General features: G+C 43.9%; 1 protein-coding gene across 6 annotated transcripts; it reads right to left on the reverse strand.

The window, feature by feature from the left end:
- Positions 1-2: 2 nt before the first annotated feature.
- On the reverse strand, positions 3-21,132 carry gja5b (gap junction protein, alpha 5b). Of its 6 annotated transcripts, none has more exons than XM_060073073.1 (9): positions 20,584-21,131; positions 20,057-20,363; positions 19,621-19,692; positions 17,087-17,212; positions 6,669-6,833; positions 3,152-3,439; positions 944-1,009; positions 627-775; positions 3-556 (listed from the first exon to the last, which is right to left on the reverse strand). In XM_060073073.1, exons 4-9 carry the CDS (start codon positions 17,153-17,155, stop codon positions 103-105), a joined length of 1,191 nt encoding a protein of 396 aa, XP_059929056.1. In that variant the 5' UTR covers positions 17,156-17,212; positions 19,621-19,692; positions 20,057-20,363; positions 20,584-21,131; the 3' UTR covers positions 3-102. The 6 variants fall into 6 exon arrangements, with proteins under 6 accessions (XP_059929056.1, XP_059929057.1, XP_059929061.1 ...); XM_060073074.1 differs by having other exon boundaries at positions 20,455-21,131; XM_060073078.1 differs by lacking the exons at positions 19,621-19,692; positions 20,057-20,363 and having other exon boundaries at positions 20,455-21,132.
- Positions 21,133-26,389: the final 5,257 nt, after the last annotated feature.

The raw sequence follows: 26,389 nt of genomic DNA on the forward strand, positions 1-26,389 counted from the left end.
GATGGTGTGTTCCAACTGCTTCATGAAGAGCTCATTCTTTTCTACTCATAAAACCACAGGACATCATGTGTCTATTTGCGCCCCGGTTTTCTTCAAGTGTCTCTAAATGGCTAAATCATCAGCCCTGGTTCGGCTGCTGGTCCCGCTGGTCTTGCTCAATCGCCGCTTGTCCTTCTGGAAGAAAACTCCACTGGGGCTTGGTACTGGGAATCCTGTTTTACTGTACTGGATCTGAGGAAAAGATGCCTCCTTGTTGGAACAGTCCACCCCTTCATTCTGGAAGCCACCGTCTTGCATGTGGCCACAGTCTCCAGGCTGTCTTTCATGCTTGTAGCAGGTCATCTGAAGGAAGTTCTCCTCCACAGCCATCTTATGCATCTCAGCAACCATGTTGTCAGAGTTCTGCTGAGTGGCCAATCGATGGTTGGGAAACGGGAGAGGTAGGTAATGTGAAGAACCAATCACACACTGGTTGAAGTCTGGAGGTGGAGTTAATGGTGTTGGCAAAGGTAACTCCCTATTGCAGGGTGATATTCTCCCCTTGGTGATGATGTGCCTGAAACAGAGGGTAACATTATTTTGGGTAATCTTTATCTTGAGAACACAAACACACACACACAGGCTACCTGATGCAGTGTCTCCATGCTAGATGCTGGAGTTCAAGCACACTGAGTGCCAGTGAGACCACAGACACAGCCAGCATGAACACGATGAAGACGTTTTTCTCAGTGGGTCGGGAGATGTAGCAGTTGACCGGGTGAGGACATGGCCAGGCCTGGAGAGATAGAGATACATAGTCGGGTAGAGAGATAGACATAAAGACAGTCAAAGACAGACAGACGGATGATCAGAACAAGGATAACAAGATATTACCTGTGCCATTCCGTCTGTCCTGTGTCTAACTGTTAATTATGAATGATTTGTAATTTAGTGTTTTTAATACCTGGCACATGAAGAGAGGATGGAGGAAAATTCCATACATAAAGTACTGCAGACACAAGAACACCACCTGCCAGCAAGAAAAAATAGCCGTTTGAAATAAGGATGACACATCAATCAAAACCAAATCTGTCTATAATATCCAAGTTTGAGGTTTGAGCAGAGCACCACACGAAGTGATGAGCGGTCTCTTTGTACACAGTACAACCTTTTTGTTTTATAAAATGTATCATCAAATATCCATAACTTATATGTCAGTGTTCTCCCCTGACCCCAGACACGTGTCAGGTGACACCCCGTGTGAGTTAGAGATTAGCATCTCGGGGTGCAGTCGGTCAAGTTTATTGTCCCTCTGGGGAAATTTGTCTTGGGGAAATTGTCTTGGGCACAGTGCATCATTGCTTTCTTAACATACCGGTACACAGAGTACAAAAGAACAAAAAACACAACCACAGACACAAACACAACCAGACAAACCAACATTTTAACATCGAGAAGATGGAGCTTGATAGACTTAAATTGCCCCTTGCTGTATAACATAGAATCTACAGTATGGGGATAAAGTGCAAGTGTTTATTGCACTAGAACTTATGGATATTGTGCTATGTTCTAAAGTGCTTGGTTCTAAAGTGCTATGTGCTAAAGTGCTAACCTATTTATTGCACATTATTCTATTGCACATTGTTTGTCAGCTTAATGGAGGCTGGGACAAATGATAATTTAAGGCGATTCGATTTGCAAAGCGGCACACAGATTCTTCTCCCTGATGGCAGGGTTTCATATTCAGGGAAGAGTGGGTGTTGGGAGTTGGAAATTATTTTCTTTGCTTTTTTCCTAACTGCCTGCTCATAGATGCTCTGTATAGGCTCATATTCTTTCCTCCCTACGATTATCATTGCAGTTTTGTGCATGCCGGCCAGTTTGCTTCTTAGATTAACGGTTAGGTTGCCAGACCATGAAGTGATCCCATATCTAATGATGCTCTCTACAATGGCACGGTAGAAAATCATCATGATGTGGCTGCCTTCGCCGTACAATCTTAATCGTCGCAAAAAATATAACCTTTGTTGCAGTCTATTGCACAGGTTGTCAATATGTGTCTTCCAACCGAGAAGATTATCAATATGAACCCCTAAATACTTATATGAGGATACCTGGGTGATTTCCTGATTTTTGATGGCCACTGTCTCACTTGCCTCAGATCCAAAACCATTTCCTGCGTTTTGGTCACATTTAGAATAAGATGGATTGTGTCACACCACTTAATAAATAGGTCTATCTCATCCTGGTTCACAGAGGGGTCCATTTCCTTGTGTAGAAGGCTCAGGAGCACGGTATCATCCGCAAATTTGACCATATAGTTGTTAGGGTGCACAGTCCTACAATCATTGGTGTACAATGTAAACAGTGTTGGTGATACAACCCTGTGGGACTCCTGTGTTGCAGTGATTGGTGTCTGACAGTGTTCTGTTGACCTTCACTTGCTGTGTTGTTCATTAAAAAAGAGTGAAACCATTGATTTGATCAAGGTGGTGTTTACACTCATGTCTTTGAGCTTCTCTAAGAGTATGTGGATTTGCACTGTATTAAAAGCTGAGCTGAAATCAACAAATACAATTCTAGCATAAGATTTTGTGTTCTTAAAGTGCTTGGAAATAAAGTGCAAGATGCAAAGGATTGCATCATCAGTACTGCATTCCTGCTTACACGCAAACTGGTACACGTCTAACTTTTGGCTCGACATCCTTCATGAGCAGTGAAAACAAATTTTTCAAAACATTTCATAACAATCGAAGTGAGGGCGGAAATCATTGTTTACTGTGGCACAGGGCTTTTTAGGCACTGGAGTTATAATTGACTTCTTTCACAGTGCTGGAACTGTGTGAATGTTTAGTGACTGAATATTGGACACCATGCTGTTGTTAGTTCCTCTGCACAGCTTTTGAGCAAAAAAAGCTGGCAGGCCTTCAGGGCCTGCGGCCTTGCCCGTACGTACTCTACTAAAGAGATGGCGGATGCTGTCCGGGTCGACTTCCAGGCAGCAGGTGTCATCAGTGTCGTGCAGGGACTGCAAAACCCTGTCATACTCCTGAGAGAAGTTTTGACGGTCGAATCTCAGGTAAAAGTCATTCAGCTTGTTTGATTTTTGGTGCTCGTCCATGGTGATTATTTGTTTCTTTGCAGGGTTCATATTAGTGACTGTCAAACATACCTCCATGATGCTCCGTATGAGAATGCTGAGGATGTAGGTTCGTAGCAACGCCCCCCTAAGGTGGATACGCCCTTTCTCTCCTCTTGCTCCTCCTACTCCTCCATCCCGCTCTCCCTTTACATTCCTCTCTCCTCCTTTCTGTCCTCCTCCTGGGTCATCCTCTCTGCCTCCACCCTCCTCTTGGATCTCCGCCTCTCTGCTCCTCCTCTTCTCCTCGCAGCGTACGATGTGCATGGCATGGCCCATGTAGATGAGACTGGGCGTGGACACAAACACGATCTGGAGAACCTGGTGGTGAGGGACACGTTGAGGTAAGACGACATCAAAATGGTCACCTTGAAGCAAGGCTAATTATCAAGAAGCATGTTTGGACATATTGGTTGAAATTTGTCATTCAGCAATCAATAAATATATAATTCAATAAATAAAGAAAATATTCTGATTCCTGTGTGGCTGTTGCCGGCCTGTAATAAGACTGTTCTTCCAAATATCCTACTCTTTCTTCAAGGAAGACTCCTACTCTAAATGTAATCAATAGGAGGCCGTAACATTAAGGCATTCTTTTTTCTAGCCATCATAAAATTATAACATTAAGGCATTCTATTGATGGATCCTGGTCTAAAGTCTTGAATCAGATTCAATTTTCCTCTATAGGTTAAGGCAGTGGTTCTCAAACTATGGCACGCGTACCCAGCGTTCACGCTAGACTTTTTCTTGGGCGGACAAATGTCCAACACTATTCCAGAATATCGGACATTTGGAATATCTTCCGGACGTTATTCACAAATAATTAAATAATCACCAAAAGTCCAAATTTAAACGACAAACTACACAAACTAAGTTGCTTCAATAAATGCCATTTATTAAATTAGCCTAGGCAAAAACATAACAGCCATTCTCTGCAAAAATGGTAAACGGGTAAAAAATTATTCATTCGATAATTGCAATTCTTGCAGGCTACTTTTGGCGCAACTTCATGGCATGGAAGTGCTCCGCTGCTCGCGAAAAGTTGAGTCTTTCAACCCCGGCCCAAGGCTCGATATGCGCATCAGCCTCATCTTTTCCCCAGCTAGGCGGTTTCTGATAGATGTTTTAATCCTGTTTTGGAGAGAAAAGGCTCGTTCCGCAGGAACACTGGACACGGGGATTGTACTGGCGATTTTGGCCAGCTTTGCCCAGTCGGGAAAGATTTGTGCGTTCACACCAAACGCGACGGGGCGACAAGATCGAACTTCTTTCTTTTTTTTCTCGGACATGCGGGCCGTTTACATTTTATTATACCGGCCATGCGTGCGTGCAAATTGCAATCGGCCAATGTCCGGCTATAGCCGGCTAACGTGAACACTGCGCGTACCACTGGTACGCAATCAACGCGCTTTCTATTGTTTTTTAGACATATCAAATTACTAGTATGAATGAAAACCAATTTAACCATGAGACCGTTAAAATGGGGGTTAAAATAAGTTTGGCATTTTGTTTTTGGCATCAGCTGGTTTTATATAAGGGTTTTGCTGCTTGCAAACATCCATGATTAGGCCACAAGCTATACTGACGGCAAGATATAAGCGCTTAAATGATGAAGGGTTACACCCTTGGCTCAAAACGAGAACTATTGGAAGAGAAATGCGGCGACAGGAGGAGAATTCTTCGGGCAGTACTCTAAAATCTTTGACAGTGAACCGAGCACAGATAGTATTTGGTGATATTCTTAGAAATTAATCCATGAAACCATCGCATCTCAAACGTCATCTTACAACAAAACACGAGTGCTGAAAGAAAAACTGTTGATTTTTCCTAAATATACATGTTGGATTGGCCAAAGTCCACGATTAAGAACAACATCATTGCACGCCTTGTCTCGCTCAGACAACAGTTCCGCGATTACTACTCAGTGACGGCCAAAACGAATGATGAGAAACCCATTCAGCATCGAAACCTCTGAAATGCCAGAGGACTTCACTGTTGGTTAGCAGGAGATTTTAACAGAATTATCATGCGACGATGCATTGAAGTCTGCTTCAGAAGGTGGTCGTTGTTGTACTTTTAGAAACAGCAACAAAGCGGATACTCTTTTTTAGGACTACGCTGTGTTGCTTCCTCCTTTCTTTTGAAAACCCATATCCGTGCCATATTCCTCCCAGGTTTCTTGTTCTTTTGTGTTTTTCAGTAAGAGACTTTATGTGTTTATGTTTGGAATAAACATGCCTTTTTGGCTTTTCCCCTTGAAATTGTGTCCTGTTTGGGAGGAGGTGGTTCGCTCACCGCGCCGGGTAGGCACATATGGTGGAGAATGCGGGCAACTGGGCCACGCTACAGACTATTTTTGAGTAGATGCCAGGACCCCAATACAGCAGCAGCATGCTCCAAGATAAAGAGGCCAGCGGGAGCAGACATCTAGCTACGGACCCCACAAGTAGGGCCTTGAGTTTGAGTGTTGGCAGGTGCAGAATAGGGTCCCGCGAAGGACCCAGTCCGGTCCCGCGGAGGACCCGGTCCAGTTCAGCTGAGGACCCGGTCTGGTCCAGAAGAGGACCTGGTTCAGTGGAGGACCCGGCCAAGTTGAGGAACCGGTCCAGTCTAGCGGAGGAACCAACCTAGTCCAGCGGAGATCCCTGTCCAGCCATGACGCTTGGCACTGGCCGCCCAGAGGCAACCCGATGCTTGGTCAAAGGGTGGAGGAGTGTGGCAACCCGGCTCCAGGACAGCGCCCTTGGAAGCCCAGGGGACGGGTTGTAGAGGAAGTATATACCACCCATTTCCCCAAGATGGTGCCATTAAGGACATTTGAGCTGCTACATATTAAGGAGATGCGGAGCACCTGAGGAGCAGGGAGAGAAGCAGGGCTGAAATAGCCTGCTTCTCCACTCATTCAGGGCTCTCCTAGCCATGTGGTTCGTGTACAGAGTGACCGGTCCTTGTGGGTGACGGGATTCCACCCACGAGGGATAGGACTGTCGATTCCTCCCAGGTTTTTCATTCTTTTGTGTTTTTCAGTAAGAGACTTTGTGTTATGCTAGGAATAAACGTGCCTTTTTGGCTTATCCCCTTGAAATCGTATCCTGTTTGGGAGGAGGCACTTTGTAAATGTTGTCATTTGCTGTGTGTGCGTTTCAGTTCTAGTACTACCACTTTGTACAGCTGACTACCACAATAAATGATATTACTTTTAAGAATAAATGTGTCTCCTGCTTAAACTGTGCATAGCTGAATCTTTTTGTTATATTGCTAAACATCTGTCATAACGGTGGTACTTGGGGGGACACATTTTCTCAGGTGATATGCGATATAAAAAGTTTGAGAAACAATCGGTTAAGGCATTCTATTGATTGATCCTGGTCCAAAGTCTTAATGTGATCAAATTGAAGCTGACCCAAACCGGTCGTAGAGAGCGACAGTTCCTTGAGCAAGAGAGCGTAAGCTCGAACTGACAAAAAGCCAGCTCCTAAATGAAAACCAAGTGGGCTAGAAGCCTTCTCTATCTACAGTGCAAAGGGATTAGCTACACCATGAACCATACCCAGTATCTGATATGCGCTATTGGGAAGGCCCGGTCGTAGCAGACGTTTTCACAGCCGGGCTGGATGGTGTCACAGGTGAAGTCCTCTTGTTCGTCTCCCCAGGAAGACTCGGCCGCAGTGCCCAGGACGAGGATTCGGAAGATGAACAGAATGGTCAGCCACACCTGGAGCAGCACGGAGGAAACACAACGTCAGTCACACCTGATCAACATGGAGGAAACAACGGTAACCCTAACGCTGGCGCCACATGAGGAAAAACAACAGTAACCCTAACCCTGGAGCCACATGAGGAAACACAATGGTCAGTCAACACAACCCTAACCCTAGAGCCACATGGAGTGGCCTGAGAGGGGAGGACTTTGTTTGCAGCATTTGAATAATACAGCAGCATGGGAAGGATGAGACGGAAGCCCGAGTTTAGCAGCCGGCTGAAGTTCTGCACCTCATACACTGCTCGACAACGCAATTGCCTTTAATAACACCAGCATGTTACAAACTAAAACACATGCAACCTCTCAACGACACTAACACTTTCAGTAATGGTGCAATGAATACAACATGAGCACAACAGTCGCAAATACACCAAAACATTGATAAACCCCAACCTACGAACCCTGGTTTCCCAAAAACAAATGACCCAGGAGGGCCTTGAAACGTTCCAAACCCCTAGAACAGTAGAACCCCCAGAATCCTTAGCGAACCGGCATCAACGCCCGTGGTCGCTTCAATACAATATCTAATTCTAGGCAACCTGGTCTCACAGGAATCTGTGAAATGACCACGGACGCTTAACTCATAATCCGTTGAATCCTCACAGAAACACGCCAATTTCCGTGATATGGCGACGGATTTTGCTCCAATGCAAGTTGATGACACTCATATTCCGTGGTACACACACAGATCCCCGTTTCAATCAACGAGTCGACCACGGGCGCTGACCTCATAATCCGTGGTGGCCTCACGGAGTCACGTAAATTGTCTGTGATATGCCAACGGAATTTGCAATGCAAGTTAATGACACCCAGAACTCCTCGAAGCAACGAAAGTGGTCTATTCAATTAAAGGGCCGGCAAGAATAGGGATATAGTGCCATACCGTCAATATGAATTTCATTCATATATCTAATCTATATATATAGGCTATGGTCATTTCACGGATCCCTGTGAGACCAGGTTGACTCGGTCATAGAGACGGGGATCTTTGTGTGTGTGTGTGTGTGCCCCAGAATATGATAGCTAACTGTATTCCGTTAGTTACAATTTAAATAGTTGGTATTTAGAATACAGTTACATTGTTGAAATCAATGGATTGCATGACGATACTTCTGTTTCAGCAGTTTATTCATGCTTTCACACCAACAGCATTTAGTGTGCACTAAACGATTTTAGTCCCCTTCGTTCATGTGAATGCAACTACCTCACTTCGATGTGAACCAAATCAGCCGACGAGACCCCAGTGTTTTAACAAACACTGAGTTAACGCTGAACTCTAGGTTGATTTACCCTGTGCCGACTAACCCAGAGTTTTCGGTTCCACAGCAGCGGTTATGCATTAGTTCAATCAACTCGGGGTTGGTTAACACAGGGTTGTGCGCGTCCACGCCAAAGGTAAAAAGACATGATGTATGGATCATGGAAACCCTGATCGAAATGGCGAAACGGGCCGCTTATTTCAATGAAATGGAACTCCAGGTTCTCCTGGAGAGCTATGACGAGGAGAAGGACATTATCACAAGAAAAGGGAACGCTAAAGCCTCTGTAACCCGGAGAACCAAAGCCTGGCAGCGGATCGCTTACTGCGTAAATGCGTTAGTTACTCGTCAAAAGCATGATCCTTAATATTTGAGCCATGAATATATAAATATCCCAGTTAAGCATTCTTAAATATCCTACCACATATAGGCCTAACCCCTTTCTTCTAAAAAAATATGTACTCCGATGGCTTCCAAGCGGTCAGGGGATGAAGTATAAAAGTATAAAAAACATACAAACTGGTAAGCTTTTCCCACCATCTTATTGGTATAAATTTAAATAAGCCATTTTTTTAAGCCAATCGTGAAAAGCCCTAAAATTTTCTTGACCCCGGTGGAGGAGCTGTTAATAAACACAAATTCAGGGCGCCCTGGCATGGAGGGGGTACCTGGAGGTACCTACCTCTTCAGAGAGTCAGGGGCCATACCCCACTGGTTGAATGTAGGTATTTGTGTTTTCTTTTCGATTTTTTTTGCATTTGAAGTAACACATGCAAACCATGTGCTTGCCACAGCGCATATTTCCAAATGTTTATTTTTCTGGTAACTGGGTAGAAATCCTAAAAGTGACAATTCACGACAATTCGCGCAGGTTAAGTTTGAAACATAACCCGGTTTTGGGTATTTAAACCCGCGTTCACCGCAGATTTCATGTTTTCACAATGGCATGCCCTTTTGATGAGAGAACGGCTGATATCGGAGCGCAAACTATACGTGCAATGAATCCACCGGAAAGCTATTGATAAGACCACGGCCACATCTTGGCATATCAAATGCCTTTTTGCTGGAGTGGAGAGATAGGCCTATAGATTCTGGCGCAAATATTTAATATATTTAAATAGCCTTACATAGCCAACACTACCAATTGAGGACCTGGCCTCAGTTCATTCCAGACTATTTGCGTAGCCCTCCGTTTTTTGCAAATGGTTGTTTTATCTAGGCTATACGGTTGGAGATGCTGAGCACATCTCAGTCCTTTCAGATGACCCATCCAAGATTTGTATTGGCCTCCTATCATACAAAGAGCAATATTGTCTGAGTACTATGCCGAGTGGCACTTACAACACAAAGTATAAAATAGTCCTAACGGACTTGCATCCACTGGAGAATGTTTGATCGTTACACGCACTAATCCATCTTGATCTGTGAAGTTGATGAATTGTCACTTTTAAGTTTTCTACCCAGTTACCAAAAAAATAAACATTTGGAATAGTATGCGCTGTGGCAAGCACATGGTTTGCATGTGTTACTTCGAAGGCAAAAAATATCTAAAATACAAGAAAACACAAAAACCTACATTCAACCAGTGGGGTATGGCCCCTGACTCTCTGAGGAGGTAGGTAGCCTACTTCCAGGTACCCCCTCCACCGGGGTCAAGACAATTTGAGGGCCAGATCCATGCCCCGTTTACACGAAGGGAAAACGCAGATATTTCCACGCGGTTTGGCCTCTCATTTACACGAAAACGCAGTTTTTGTCACAGAAAACTATCATTTCTAAAAACTCCGGCCAAAGTGGAGATTTCTGAAAACGCCGGTTATGTGTTGTCGTGTCAACGGGGAGAAACAGGGTTTTAGGTTCTGAAGCGTCACATTATGCGCCAGGAAATGCTTAACGTCATATGAGCGCCCTATGTTTACAGTTTGTTTGTTACAGGAAGACGCTCGTGTTATTCGTTGTTGTTGATTCTGAGGATTCTGATTGGCTTGCATGGCTTTATCCTTCTCCCTACTAGAGTTTAGATTCTCTGCCCGAGCCCGAGCCAATATTTCCCACCACTATCCTCGGGCCGGGCCTATGATCGACGATTTATTTATTTATTTTTATCATTGGTTTATTGGCCTAATCTGAGGAGAAATCGATGCCATAAACAGAAATATTATAGGCCTTTATTACACGGGTCTTCTAAATTCCGTGGAACGCTCCGCTCACTTGCATGGGTAGTAGCCCGGTGACTTGTCAAGCCCAGCGTCTTCCGTTGCTAAGCGACGTCACCATCTTTGCGGACAAATTATTTCTCTGCTGATCAACAATAGCCGCGTTTACATGGCACATCTGATCCGCATAGATTTCTATGCGGCATAGATCTGTTCCTAAAATGGGTTCCGAATGTACTGTATACATGGCAGTAACAAAAGTGTCCGTTATGTCTCTCGCGCACACCTGACACATCTCTGGACCGGCGGCGACATAATGGATGTCTTATCACTATCGGGGATTTTAAATTTGATTTTAATGAAAGCACAGCAGGAGAGAGCTTTTCTCTGCCTGCTCCTTCAATTAAGAAGGAGCAGGACAGCGCAGCAACGTGAATTTCTCGTCAGATCTTTATATTTACCCTAAGCTCTGCCGCAAACAAGAGGAATTTGGATGCGAGTCCGCAGCCAAGACTGGTGGGAGAGAGTGGTCTTACGGGAATTTAGTGACCAGGAATCCTCGAAGGTCCAATTGCGCACTAATGCAGATGCCATCTCTCTAAGTTAAGTAGTATTTTAACGTTCAGCCTGCAAAAGTACTAGTAGTAGCCTACTCATTTACAGTTATTTCGGATGCGCGGACACGCCATTAATAAACACCCATGTCCCGTCGCTAAGCAACCGGACACGCTTACCGGACTACTTTTACGGAGTGATAACCCTGCGTCCACACCAAAAGATGTATATGCTGCCCGAACGCGTTGTCGCCGAAGTTTTGCGGCGCAGCAAATCAAGTTTTGCTGCGCAGCAAAAGTTTTGCGGCGCAGCAAAGGTTTTGCGGCGCAGCAAAGGTTTTGCGGCGCAGCAAAGGTTTTGACGCGCAGCAAAAGTTTTGCTGCGCCGCAGTTTTGCAGCGCGGGAAGTTTCGCGGCACGGCAAGTTTTGCCCGCGGTGCTTCTGAATTCATTCACAACCATGGCCGACATTACGAGCATTGCATGTCTTTACCTGTTGTGGAAGAGGGAGAGACGTCGGAATGTCCCTCGTTTATGGGTTCATGAGACCATTCGGAGCCTGGAAGGCTGGTGCTGCCTGCTACCCAACTGGGTTTTGTTTGGGGTTGTTATTCTTGCCTTTTAGCATACTCATAGTTTAGTTTAACTGAAAACACAACTACACTACAAAATGCTGATTTGTGGGTTTTTTCGAGTTACTAAATAAATGTAACGGTAGTGAACTCTAGGTCACTCCAAGGGAGTAACACTGATTGGCTGTTACGGCATGTCATTCAGTGGCAACGCCTCAGTGGCAACGCTGTTGAACGCTGATTGGCTGTCATCGCGCGTTTGCTGCCGAAAAGTTGAAATATTTCAACTCGAGCAGCATTTGACGCGCCGCAAAATACGTGAACGCGCCCGCCGCCGAAGGCGTGCTGCGCTGCAAATCAGATTTTGCCGCGCCGCAAATCAAATTTTGCTGCCGGCAGCAAAGCAGCAACGCGTCTCTACATTCACTTTGAATGGGATCGTGCTGCGCGGCAACTTTTTGCATCTTTTGGTGTGAACGCAGGGTTACAAAGAAGGGAATCAGGCAATAAATCCACTTTCCTTGACAGCGGTGAAGTTCGGTGTGCTTAAAACTACCGACGGAGCACAGTGGACCAATGGCGAACTACTGCGGCTGCTCTAAGTTAAACCCCAATCTATTCGTAATAAGTGTATACATGGCGATTAAAACGGACTACACCACCACTTCTATTCGGCATAGAATCTATGCCGAACAGATAATTGTATTCCGAATGAGGCGTATGCATGATAATTTTCTGTTCTGCATAGAAATCTATGTGGAACAGATGTGTCCATGTAAACGCGGCTACTAAGTAACAAATAAATTGTAAAAAGACACACCATGTGAAGTTATATTTTCGTTTTGGCAAGTAGCCGTGTAATAAGCGGGATAATGTATAGAACGTCGCCGGTCATTGTCGAAAATAAGCCCCTTCAGGGCGAAGCAAGACATCGGTGTACTGTTCGCCCTGTCGGGGCTTATTTTCCCGATAATGACCGGCGTTCTATACATTATCCCTTACATATATATTTAGCAGAGTAGGCCTAGTAACAAATGTGTACAAAGTTACATATGTATTAAAAAAAAAAGTCAGGTTGAAATCGGGCTCGGGCTCATAATTACGGTTAATGTGTCGGGCCGGGCTCGGACAGAACGTGCACGGGCTCGGGCCGGGTCGGTCTTGATTTTCTGGGCCCGATCTAAGCTCTACTACACTGCCGCCCATACGTTTGGCATAGTTATAATGGCGCTCGACGGCGTATTTATGCGTTTTGATGTAAACGACAACTTTTTTGAAAACGATGCTGTGTGCACAATGTTATTTTTGAAAACGGAGGGGGGGAAATATTCGTTTCTATAAATACCCTGCTACGTATAAACGTGGCCCCAGTCTGCCGACTGTCGGCCTTTTCACGATAGGCTTAAAAAAATGGCTTATTTAAATTTATACCAATACGATGGTGGGAAAAGCTTACCAGTTTGTATGTTTTTTATACTTCATTTTTATACTTGATCCGCTGACCGCTTGGAAGCCATTGGAGTACATGTTTTTTTAGAAGAAAGGGGTTATGTGGTAGGATCTTTAAGAATGCTTAACTGGGATATTTATATATTCATGGCTCAAATATTAAGGATCATGCTTTTGACGTGTAACTAACGCATTTACGCGGTCAGCGATCCGCTGCCAGGCTTTGGTTCTCCGGGTTGCAGAGGCTTTAGCGTTCCCTTTTCTTGTGATAATGTCCTTCTCCTCGTCATAGCTCTCCAGGAGAACCTGAAGTTACATTTCATTGAAATAAGCGGCCCGTTTCACCATTTCGATCAGGGTTTCCATGATCCATACATCACGTCTAAAACCGGCTTTGTGGAATACCCCTCAGGTTTGATTCAGAGCAAATGTTTCTATAGCAACTAACATACCGTCAGGGGCGCAACTGCCTACTTTCTGGGGGGTATGCAGACACATAGCAGGCCCCCCCCCCCCCCTCTTTGATCTGGGCACACATTTGACCCAAAACACACTCTGATATTGAATCAAAAAAATAATTTTGAGTGCACCAGGACAGATATCCGTTTTTTTCTTTAGAGGCAGTCTTTCTAAGATGCTCTGTCAGTGTAACATCATGCCGTGCTATGAGATCAAGGATACCTAGAAAATGTCCATTTCTAGGATTTCCTAACTGTGCATTTTGTCCCCCTCAGTGGCAGGTTTCTTTCTGCAAGGAAGAATATGCAGTCGATCACTCGAGTCAACAGGCTCTCTGCAATTCGCTATCAATAGTTTTACCTAGGCATAAGCGGATGCCAATTCTTTCCAATCAGATAAGCATTTATGTGGCAACCACTTCTTTCATGGTGCTTCAGTATCTTTGAAAGACACTGCCAGTTATTATACCCCACCACAAGGCGCGTTTCAGCAACTCTAGCTTCACCAAAAAGCTTACATGCAAAACAATAGACTCTGTTAGAACTGTTGGAGTACAGTAACCAATAGGGGTGGGAAAAATAAAAGATTCTTCGATGCATCGCAATACTGTGTAGAACGATTCAGTCTCAATTCAGATATGATAATAATCTTTTTTTTTTTTTTGGATTATTAATTTATTAATTTTTGGATTATTAACGGAGTTATAAAATGTCAACTTTATAACTCCGTTTTTACTGGTTCTATTGACATAAAACAAAGACTTGCATAGAGATTGAAGTAAAACAAAATAACCGCAAACAAGTTCCTTTATTTCTCTTGTTATGATTCGTTATATTGTAGGCTCCATTCTGATCAGTACACAGTTGCAAGACAACAGTAACCTGTTGTTTTACTAGTAGTAGATTTAGCTAACCTGAATATTTACAAGCCTCCTATTGATACACTGACATAAAAACGACTGTCTTTCAACCACTTTGAAAAGCTTTCTTTCATCCCTGCGCACCCTTTCTCCTTCCCAATCTTTCTTTTTCTATGTTGTGACCCTGAGGCCTTTCTTCTCTGCCTCTTCATATTGAGGTACGTGTCTTCAGATGACAATGCGGTTGAAATGAAGACGCTCTGGCGCTCGCCTCAAGGGCGTGTTCGAGGGGGTGCCCACTGGAGCGCCGTGTGGGGAGGAGGGGGGGAGGGAGGCGAAGGAGCGGGGGGGCGCCTTATCAGTGACGTCTCTCTGTTACACAAACGCTGTTAAAAACAGAAAATGCCGACTCAATTTTTTTTACTTCCATCACTTTGGCGCCCCCTCTGGTGCGGCGCCCCTATGCGCCGCATATATACCCACTTTTTGCGCCACTGCATACCGTGATCCTTTTGGAACGGAAAACCTAGGGTTACCGCAAACCCTGGGTTAACTTACCCGGTTATGTGATAAAACCGGCTTTGTGGAACACCCCACTGGTCTCGGTTCGCTTCCAAACAAACATTGGTACGGTTCGCTTGAGAAAGCGAACGCACCCCTGTCCGATCCAGGGGGGTATACCACGAACTACGCTGAACATACCCAGGCTTTCTTGGGAAAACCTGGCTCGACAGAGCCGCAACTCGCAATCAGAGTTCAATGGTACCACGACGCTCACTTTAGATAAAATTAGTTGAACCAGGTTTTCCGCTTTAGGTTCAATGCTCGTTCACATAAAAAGGGGGTTTATCGCGTCATTTGACTCACCCTTATGCAAAATAAATCGCGCGAGAGCGGTGTACTTCATCCAAGGCGAGCAGTGTATTATTATGAACACCTGAATTCAAAGTTCAAATCACAGCCAAGGGGAACACGGTTGCCCATAATATGGCTAGGGTGGCGTGCTGGCAAAAAATAGCCGACCGTGTTAATTCGTAAGTGAAAAGATTCTGCATATTATCTAAAAAATATAATGTATCATCATGCCTTTTACCCCCATATATGTGGTGCCAGCACGCTCCTACGAACATGGGGCCAAGTCAAAAATAAATATAAAAATATTATTCAATGTGGTAAATTGTAAGCACCGTTGTAACGAAAAGAGAGCTGAGCCGCAAGGCAAAGCTCTCGATCTACCGGTCGATCTTCGTTCCTATCCTCACCTATGGTCATGAGGGCTGGGTGATGACCGAAAGGACGAGATCGCGGGTACAAGCGGCCGAGATGAGTTTTCTCAGAAGGGTGGCTGGCGTCTCCCTTAGGGATAGGGTGAGAAGCTCAGCCATCCGTGAGGAACTCGGATTAGAGCCGCTGCTCCTTTACTTAGAAAGGAGTCAGCTGAGGTGGTTCGGGCATCTGGTAAGGATGCCCACTGGGCGCCTTCCTTGGGAGGTGTTTCAGGCACGTCCAGTGGGGAGGAGACCTCGGGGAAGACCCAGGACTAGGTGGAGAGATTATATCTCAACACTGGCCTGGGAACGCCTCGGGATCCCCCCGTCAGAGCTGGTCAATGTGGCCCGGGAAAGGGAAGTCTGGGGCCCCCTGCTTGAGCTGCTCCCCCCGCGACCCGACCCCAGATAAGCGGATGACGATGACGATGAGGAGGTAAATTGTAAGCATCCATTTGAATAATTTCAGGTGAATCTAGTGAATCTATGATTTGGTTTTCCGACTATGGAGGTGATTTTTCTTAACAATTCTCACAGCTATAATATGAATTTGTAGAATAAAAAATGCCTAGGCCTAATTGTGTCACTGACATAGCGGTTACATAAGGGATAATGGACAACACGGTACTTATAGGTACGTTGAACGTGCGGGGCCACCTTCGAACTTGAAACACAGACACACTACGAACGTCTCCACCTCCTCCATTGCCCAAGCAAGCGTTTGACGCGACATGTTAATTGTAAAGAATAATACCTCGAGGCTACTGTTTATTTGTTTTTATCCCCACGACCAATCAACGGACCCCAAATCCGGTCCGCGTTGTTCAGCACACCTAGCGCACACCTAGTGACCTGTCCAGCATCCCACTTGTCTGTGCATGTCCCACTAAGGATTTAAAGTTATCGATAAAAATGCCAGTGTGTGTGGTAATTTGACTATTTTCTACTCAGGTTTTGTGTGTGTTGCTTTTATATATAATGTTATATTGTTTACAATATTGTTTACACTCTTGTTGTTCAAGAACAGAGCACTGATGTGTGTGTGTGGTAATTTCACTATTTATTATTTTGTCTATTTTGTGTTTATTTAACCCTGAATAAACAGGTCAGCTTCTCATTACCAACTATTGTGGATTATTCAAACTAACCTAATTAAGTTGGCTAGTTGTTCTTAAGAGTAAAACCCTTTTCAACATGAGTAGTACAACAAAATAAGTAAATATCTTTAATCTTTAATACATGCTTGGATCGGCCGGTATCGGTATCGGCCGATGCTAAAAGCTACAATATCGGATTGGAAGTGCAAAAAGCTGGATCGGGACATCCCTAATCATTACTGTACTGACAGTGATATATTGTTTCACTTCTTATGACAAATTTAGTTATTGTAAGTCGCTTTGGATAAAAGCGTCTGCTAAATGCCCTAAATTTAAATGTAAATGAGCAAAATCCGTGGCCATATCACGTAAATTGGCGTCTTTCCGTGAGGATTCCACAGATTTTGAGTTAAGCGTCCGTGGTCAATTCACGGATTCCTGTGTGACCAGGTTTGATCTAGGGCAATACTTTTAATTAATATGTGCATGAATGTGTGTTTTAACAAGTGTGTGTGCTACATATGCCTGGTACCTTGCCAACAGAGGTAGAATGTTCCTGTACTTCTTCAAGGAAGTTTCCCAGAAGGCTCCAGTCTGCCATGACCAATCAGAGGACAGCAGGGTCACAACAGCGCACTGCAATCAGTTTGGTAGTAACCTGTCGGAAGGAAGAAAAGGGTTATCTTAGTGACCACAGTATTTGTTCTCAGGAAGTTGATTGGGATACTTTGATATATATTTGCTTATATCAGTGTTAAAGTCTGGAACCACTAAATTAAAGATCCTATATCATGCTTTTTTAGGGTTAATAATTGCATTTGGGGGTACTTCTAGAATAGAATAGTTCTACAACTGTTCATTACTAAAAAACCCATATCAGCGTCTAACCCCCCTCCCGTTAGCCCCCCTCCCATCCCGAGTAGCCCAGTTTGCTGTGATTGATGGGTACGCTCTCTCTGTTGCGATTGGTCGAACACTTTGCTCATGTCTGCAAATACACACCCCCGAGAAGTTGCAAACATTGCGTGCCTCCCGGCGTTCTCTACAACGCAGCGAAATCAACATGAGGAGTCCAAATCTGAGAGCTGCTGACGATCATGGGAGAGAAGGTGATGCAGTCACGTTTAACGAAGAAAGGGAAAGATGGTGGCCAACTATGAGAAAGCAGCAGGGGAACTTTCCTTGCGAGGCATTTGTCGGGATAAAAAACATGTGCTCAGCAAAATAAAGAATATGTTGGGCTTTTTGCACTTGTAAATAGTAGCCTATACTGAGATGTGGTCTACTCATTCGTGCATGTGAGTGGCTTGAATTAAAATAAAATTGAAATCAGAGTATGCAAATGATTCTAAAGACGTCTACTCTCCGTGCGTAGCCTCGCTCACTCCAATGAACCAAGAAAGCCGGCTCTATGACGAAGGTTTTACACAGGCAGGACGGTGAAATAATCAACGGGCGCAGACCAAAATGTCTCTGGACTCAATTGGTTAGTCCGACAACCAATTAGAGCAACGGAAAACATCACACATTGTGGTTGACTATGAAAAGGCCTCAACAGCTCCCATAGGGCCTGGGTCTAAACAATTATCGCCCTGTCGGACCACCACACATTAGATCAACGCTTGGGATTGACTTGACCCGGACCAGGGCAGCTAGAAATCTTTCTGATGGAACGGGGGCCAGACACATGCAAGAGCAAGTAAAACATAAACTCCCAGATTCGTCTGGTTCTAAGGCTTATACAAAGGTACAAATTAAGCAGGTTTCTTAGTTTGTGGACGGCAAACATTAAGTAGTTTAGAATTTGGAATTGTAGGAGGATTATCGATGTTCCCTTGCTTTTCCCGCCATCCACCCATTTAGTGGATTGGTGTGTCTGTGCTTGCATGCGTGTGTATGGGAAGTTGGGTAAGTTTATTGTAATTGAAATGTGTGTAACCTTTAGGACCTCCTCTATAATGTCTCCCAGGGTTAATTGTAGTTTTAATGTGTGTAACCTTTAGGACCTCCTCTATAATGTCTCCCAGGGTTTATTGTAGTTTAAATGAGTTCCCTTTAGGACCTCCTCTATAATGTCTCCCAGGGTTTATTGTAGTTTAAATATGTTCCCTTTAGGAACTCCTCTATAATGTCTCCTAGGGTTTATTGTAGTTAAAATGTGTGTTACCTTTAGGAACTCCTCTATATGTCTCCCTGGGTTTATTGTAGTTTAAAGCTATACTGTACGATGTGAGAGAGCTAGCATGATTTGAAATGAGCTTCTCTTCGGAGTTCCGTTTAACTCCTCCCTCACCCTTCAGGACTCCCTGCCCCAACCCCTCGACACAGAGCCGTGCACGAGCGCTAATGCTGCTTACGGCTTACTTCAACGGCAACCATTGCGTCACTTTTCAGGCCATTCAACTCCCTCAGCTGTCGCCATCGCTGAAAAGCGAATCCAATATTTATTCTCGTTTTTCCTCGAGCATTCTCCAACTTTTTTTTTGTTGCTGCCTTTTCATTTTCTGTCTTTCCTTTTCTTGCCTTTTTAAAAGGATGAACCGGGGCAAGTAACGGTGGCAGTGGTAACTTCTGTTTTTTTTCTTCCATCGTGTTAACGTTGTAGGCTCACTAGGTCTAGTCCACTGTCATGAACTACTATGATAACAACGCTTTCTTTGCCCTCCGTGAACGCGCTCAGGCCGGCTCAGGCTCGTACACAGAGGGGAGAGAACGCGCAGGCTTGTGATTGGTTCTTTAGATTCGGGTACAATGTCTCCGATTGGTAAGCATTTTAACAGGTTTATAGCAGATACAGAATTCGGTTTTTTTTTGCTTCTTTTTCATTGCCCATAAGTTATTTATTGCTGTCAGGATGTATAAACCAATTTCAACAACATATTAAAAAGTGCATATCACTGAAAATCGTACAATATGCCTTTAAATGTGTGTAACCTTTAGGAACTTCTCTATGTTTCCCAGGGTTTATTGTAGTTTAAATGTGTGTTACCATTTAGACTAAATTAAACCCTGGGAGACATTATAGAATGTAGTCCCAGGGTTTATTGTAGTCTAAATGTGTGTTACCTTTAGGACCTCCTCTATAATGTTTCCCAGGGTTTGATTTATTCTGACGCAGGGTTCCCACGCGCCCTCTCTCTGGGAAAGGAAATAAAGATGTAGAGTAAACACTGCCACGGAAATAACACAGTCACATACCTCACATACTGTCTGTCTGTATGTCTGTGTGTGTGTCTGTGTCTGTGTGTGTGTCTGTGTGTATATGCATAGTATGTCTATGTATGCCAAATTGCATTTTTACATTTCAACATGTTCTACACAATAAAAACATGGCTGACTAAAATATCTGATAAAATAAACTATACTTTATACAGTTTTTCTTGTAACAATGTGGTCATGCACATTTGTGCATTTTGCACAAATTGCACAAATACAGGAAACAGAAGGGAATAATTGTAATTGGCAACTCTTGCTCTCGCTTACACACACACAAACACTTTACCTGGTTAGATGTAGAAGAATATAACAAGGAGTCCAATAAAATGAATCCAGACCAGAGGGGGATTAAGGCAGTACTTATCCAGCAGCAAAGCACAATGTATATGTTTTTGTGTTTATACCAAGCTGTTCCAGTTGTGAGAATGAAACGTACTTTAAGTCTCCCAAAAAATGGTATCAAAATCAATAAATAATTACAGAAAAAAACATGAGGTCTTGTGAATGTTGAGCTTTGGCGGCGATCCCGTGTACAACAGATCTTCTCAAAGTATCGAAGTCACTCTGAGCTGTGTTCATCACATTCAAGTGCTCTGAAGGGGAAGAAGCGGCTCATTAGACAGGGAGCAGAGCTCACTCACAGAGAGTTTGACAGACAAGAAAGTTAAACAGTCTAACATTTACCGTTTTAAAGGCAGAATGACAGACGTGTCTGAAGTGTAACGGTTTCAAATAAAATGGTCCAGTGTAACAGTCCGTTTAAAGGAATAATCCATCAAACACATCAAAAAGTGCAAACATACAAAAGTCTACCTTGTAGCAGACCTCGGTCCGCTAGTCTGACACAAAGAGTTGAAACGACGTTCAGTGAGTTAGACATCCAGTCAGTCAGAGTATAGTTCTGCGAAGAAACAAATGAGCCTGGCCTCTGGAGACTTTATCTCTCTCTCTCTCTCTCTCTCTCTCTCTCTCTCTCTCTCTCTCTCTCTCTCTCTCTCTCTCTCTCTCTCTCTCTCTCTCTCTCTCTCTCTCTCTCATTTAGGTCCTCTGTGTGTTTGTCTGGATGTGAGTGGTTGTGTTGTTCTTTCCCTTTTAACGTGTGGGTGTGTGATGTACATGGGTGTGTACTCCTTGCCTCTCGACTGTACAGGAAGACAGATTGTGTTGGCATACAATGGCAGCAGGGTGCAGACCTACATTCCTTACAGGCTTTGTTCACCCAGTCAACGTGTTCTGCTTCTCTCTCCTGTACTGGTCTCTCGTGGTTGAGCTCTGTCTCTCCTGTGCTAGTCTCTCTGTGGTTTAGCTCTGTCTCTCCTATACTGGTCTCTCTGTGGAGGTGGTTGAGCTCTGTCTCTCCTATACTGGTCTCTCTGTGGTGGAGCTCTGTCTCTCCTGTACTGGCCGGAGATGGGAAGGGGGCGTTTCTCTGGGGACCCAATTAGCAGACCGGTGAATGAGTGGCAGGTGCTGTCAATGGACCAATCACCTCCATCTCTCCATTCGCCAGGGCGGTGGCAGTGGGCTGAAAGCCAGTCGAGGGATCTGGGCAACAAGGTTTCCTGTTTGCAGCACAAGAAACGTGGTTTCCTGCGTGTGCCGTGTGCTCTCGCAAGTCAGAGCCTCCAGTCCTCCACTCTTGCTGTTCCCTTTACTTATCGAACCTTCATTGGTCATTCTCTTCTCCTCTTTGTCTGTCTTTTTCAAACCTTCATGTTGTTCTTGTTCTGTGGTCAAAGAAAGCAAGAAATGTAAAGCCATCCAAGAGTTATTGAACCTTGTACCAGCGACTGGACGTTTCATAATCTATATTCAGAGTCAGAATGGAACGAAGCACGCATATGGTGCTGAAAATAAAACCAAATTTTGGCATTCCTCAAAATTGATTTTTATGGATTATTAAAATAGAATAAGGATTATATTTTAATTGTGAGCCGTTGCTCCTGTGGTTACATGGATAAAAACCATGTGTTGTTTGTGGCGAGGCACATGGCAGCCTCAGACGAGCATGGGACTCTCAGTCCACCACAGATTCCCAAAATAGATGTGGCAGAATCTCAAGCCATGTTTATGCAATAGTAAAGCTTTAGGGACATTCTTTAATACTTTTGCGCAAACATGTTGCACTATTAATAAATCGGCTGCCTGCCTATTTTTATTTGTCTGTGTGATCCTGGGTCTAATGGTGTGCCAATATTTAAGTTACATTCATTTAATGTAGAAATGTGTACTTATTTGTACGTATATGTTGATGTCTGACTGGTGAATGTGTGCATATGTGGTGGCATATGTGTCTGTCTTTAAGTTTTCTAGTTGGGCAGGTGCAAGTTGATTGTAAAGTTTGTAATTTACAGTAAACATTGGTCAAAGTGATTTCAAAACCAGGGCAATTCTTCTATTGCCCTGGAAGCAGTTTCTCTGTTTTTGTTGAAAACCAGTTTATAGCAGGGCTTGAAGGTTTTTTGCCTGCAGAGCCGATGTTACAAGTTGACATGAAAGGGCTCTACTTCTGAGTGTGTGGTGACTGGTGCTGGTTTGTCCTGTGGGCATTGATTTCCCAATGATTCACAGCTGCATCCTCACCCAGCCCCAGTGTTCAATCAGCTTCAACCAGCCATCATCAACACATAACCCAAACCCCTTAAGAAGATAATGTAGACCATGTGACTCACACCGTAAAAAAGCTAAAGCTAAATAAATACATAAGGATAAAACCTAAACATAAAAAAACGTCATGAAAAGATAAATCCTAGCCTCATAAGACAAATGAGATCGGTTTTGTTTCGAGTTCTATGTGTCTTTAGTCTTACTGAATTTAATCAAAGACATGGACATGCATTTCAACTCATTACTGTTGCTTTACTTGAATTGTCCACCTGCATGTGATACATTAAACATGTTCCCTAATCATATTCGCAATATAACGTTCCTCTTACGCAGTACCCGACATCCCCCCTTTAATTGGACTTAAACTCTATCTCTAAAATAAATCTTTTATCTTCTTTAAATCAGGATTCTCAGTTACAAACATCTGTATGCATTCACTTCTTTCAGTAACTTAAATTTAAAGGAATTTCTTCCCTCAGATCATTTATTTTGTTAAATTCAAATCATCAGCCCTAACCATCAGTATTAAACATGGATTTCTAATCTTAGCTCATAACTGAAATTTTCAAATCATGTAACAACATACTGTAAATGCCTGTGTTGACAAGAACAGTCAACCATTATACTCAGTGTGAGAGACCCAACTAATGACTAAGTTTTTCTGTCTCACAGGAGCCTTTCTCGCTGCCCTGAGAAAAGGTTGAGAAGGACTGTTATGTTCAGCAGGCATAGCCAGACATCCGGAAGAGTTCATGGCTTGATGTTGTCCTGGGTATGACCCCGCACACATTCAGTCTGCTTTTCACCGTGCTGTCTTTCACCAAAAATGCTTAGTCTGCTCGCTCTTTGTTGGTTTCTTAGTGGTTTTGCTCACTTTAGAAAAGTGATCTTTGCCGTTACATTTATGGCATTTCTGACCCCTAGCTGGACAATTCAGGTCTATGCCAAAGTGGTCTGTATTTCCACATCTGTAACAGCTTGGCTGATCAGACTTTCTTGCTTGTGGGATCTGTTCTCTCTGGAATTTTGCTTTGCCGTGCTTTTGACCTTCAGGATTCACGCTTTCCGGCTTTGCACTTGCTGGCTCCTCCCGCAACGTTGTTACCTTCTGCTCCGCAATTTTCTCAGAGTGATGCAACTTCCTTTGTGGGAACGAGAGTGAGATCATTACCCTCCTCCAGAAGTTTACGGCGCACATAGCTTGATGAACACTGTGCACCTACTTAATCACAAATTTGGTTATCCATATCTGCATCAAATGCACAGTCCCTGTCTGCTGGTCTGAGCCTTGTAGCAAACGGTTGCACTGTCTCTCCTTGTCTTTGCAAAAGTGCATGGAACGGAAAACAAATATTATTCCTAGCTATCACTGCAGCATCATAATCGGCACGTCTCCCTGCATTATGCAAGGTAGAGAAAATATCTTGAACATCTGGGGCCGTATTCACAAAGGATTTTAGGGCTAAAAGTAGGTCCTAACTGGCGAATTTAGGAGTAACTCCTAAAAATAATGGGCGTGTCACTCTTAAATGTAGGACTCCTAACTTTTTTCACTAAGAGCAATTCACAAAGTATTTTAGGCCTAAAAGTAGCACCTAAGTCTAGGAGAGCTTAAAAGTCCTCAAGAGGACTCCTAACTCAGTAAGACCTATTCACAAAGAATCGTAAATGCCTGCGAGACGAAATGTTAGGGTATTAAACTTGTTGTGGAGTTAATCGCAATGCAATAACATCCCCGACTAACAGGAATAATCCGATTAGTCCTGAAATAAAATGTTTGGCCACACTACGTTATTTAGCAACAGGGGAAATGCAACTTTGCAATGCCGACGATTTAAAAATATCGCAACCATCAGTCAGCCGTGCCATAAACTTTCCTTTGGACATTCAACAATTACACAGGATCAAAGCCAACTTCATGGCAATTGCAGGTATGCCCGGTGTGGTCGGTGCTATTGACGGGACGCACATAAAAATAATTGCGCCATCAAAAGACGAGGACGTGTTTGTCAATAGGACGAAAGTGCATTCCATCAACACGCAGGTTGTTTTTTATGCAAATTTTAACTGGATGTTGTTGCAAAGTGGCCTGGATCTTCAGCTACCCATGATTCGCGCATTTTAATGGAGAGCGGTCTGAGGCAGCTTTTTGAGATGTACCAGTTGGGTGTCACTTGCTGGGAGACAGTGACTATCCATGCAAGACGTGGCTCTAGACACCCTACCTCAATCCACAACCGGGAGCACAGTTAAAGTATAACATGTAAGTGATTACGCATATTACGCTTAGTCCTACGTGTAAAACACATCGTATTGGCTCTTTGACGCCTTTTATTTGTTGAATCCATATTTATTATTGTTTACTGATTTCTTCCATATATGATAGAGCACACAAACATACACGAAATGTTGTGGAGAGAGGAATTGGGCAGATGAAACGTCGGTTCATGTCCTCCACGGCGAAATAAGCACAGTCATTACTGTATGTGCCATTCTACACAACCTCTGCAAGCGGAGGAACATTCCACAGCCAGACGATGGTGATGATGATGATGATGATGATGGCGATCAACATGACAATGAATTTGGCCGTGTGGAACCGAGTGGACCGGCATTTAGGGATCACTTTGAAAACACATTTTAGGTAAACACCTTGGCACAAATCAGTCAACACTGTAGTTCATAACATTTATTTTATTTTAAATTGTACGTATTTTTATTGTTTGCTTTCTCTCTCATGAACGTGCAGGCTACAACGTCATTATCGTGGTCTGCACAAAATTGTCATCATGCGTGTATTCTGCTAACTGCACTATAACTACTTAATAGGAATTCATTTCTAGCCTAGGCTATTTCCTTGTTTTTCGGTGATTCAGTGGGCTCGTCTGAACAACCAATCACCGAACTGACTGCTTCTAAACTCGTGCATGAGAATTGACGTAATCCATAGCAACGGCGCGTCACTCTTAGTTCACTCTTCGTGATTTATCCTTAGTAAGAGTAGGTCTCAGCGGCTTTGTGAATAACTTTTAAGAAAAAACTCCTACGTAAAATGTTTTAGTGCGAGTTAGGAGCACTCCTAGCGGTAAGATAAAATGCTTTGTGAATACGGCCCCTGGTCCTGCATGATGTAAAAGTAGTGCTTTCCTAAATTGTAAGGGTGCTGCTGGTGTGTCATCTACAACTAGGAGACCCTTTCCATCAGCAAAAAGTTCAAAAGACGTTAGCCATTGAGGCCATCTCCTTCCTGGTGTAACCGGGTTTTTGAAGCAATCAAACATCAGCATACTCACTTTGGATCAGGGACAGTATTCAGTAGGATCAGGGACTGCCAGTCTTCAGTCTCCAGTAGCATCAGGACAGCTAGTCTCCAGTATGACTAGGGACAGCCAGTCTTCAGTCAATAGGATCAGGACAGCCAGTCTTCAGTCTTCAGTAGGATCAGGGACAGCCAGTCTTCAGAAGGATCAAGTACAGCCAGTCTTCAGTCTACAGTAGGCTTAGGACAGCCCAACCTGGTCTCACAGGAATCCGTGAAATGACTACGGACGAATAACTCGAAATCCGTGGACACATCACGGAAACACGCCGATTTCCGTGATGTGGCCACGGAATTCGCTCCAATGCAAGTGATAATGACGCTGATGTTCCGTGGCTCACACACGGATCCCCGTTTCAACGAGCGAGTCGACCACGGGGGCTTAACTTAAAACCCGGGGTGGTCTCACTGAAACACTTAAATTGTCCTTGTTGTGTCCAAGGAAGTTGCTCCAATCCCAGTAAATGACAATGATATTCCGTGGCACATACACAGATTCCCGTTTCAATCTGTGTGTGTGCTCCTGTTTCAATCTGTGTGTGTGCCACATTTGACCACAGCGGGGGCGTTTAACTCAAAATCCGTGGTGGTCTGACGGAATCACTTCAATTGTCTGTGATGTGGCCACGGAATTTGCTCCAATGCAAGTAAATTACACTATTATTCCGTGCCTCACACACGGATATCGGCGTG

Source organism: Gadus macrocephalus, chromosome 15 (genome assembly GCF_031168955.1).
Source record: "Gadus macrocephalus chromosome 15, ASM3116895v1".
NCBI lineage: Eukaryota > Metazoa > Chordata > Actinopteri > Gadiformes > Gadidae > Gadus > Gadus macrocephalus.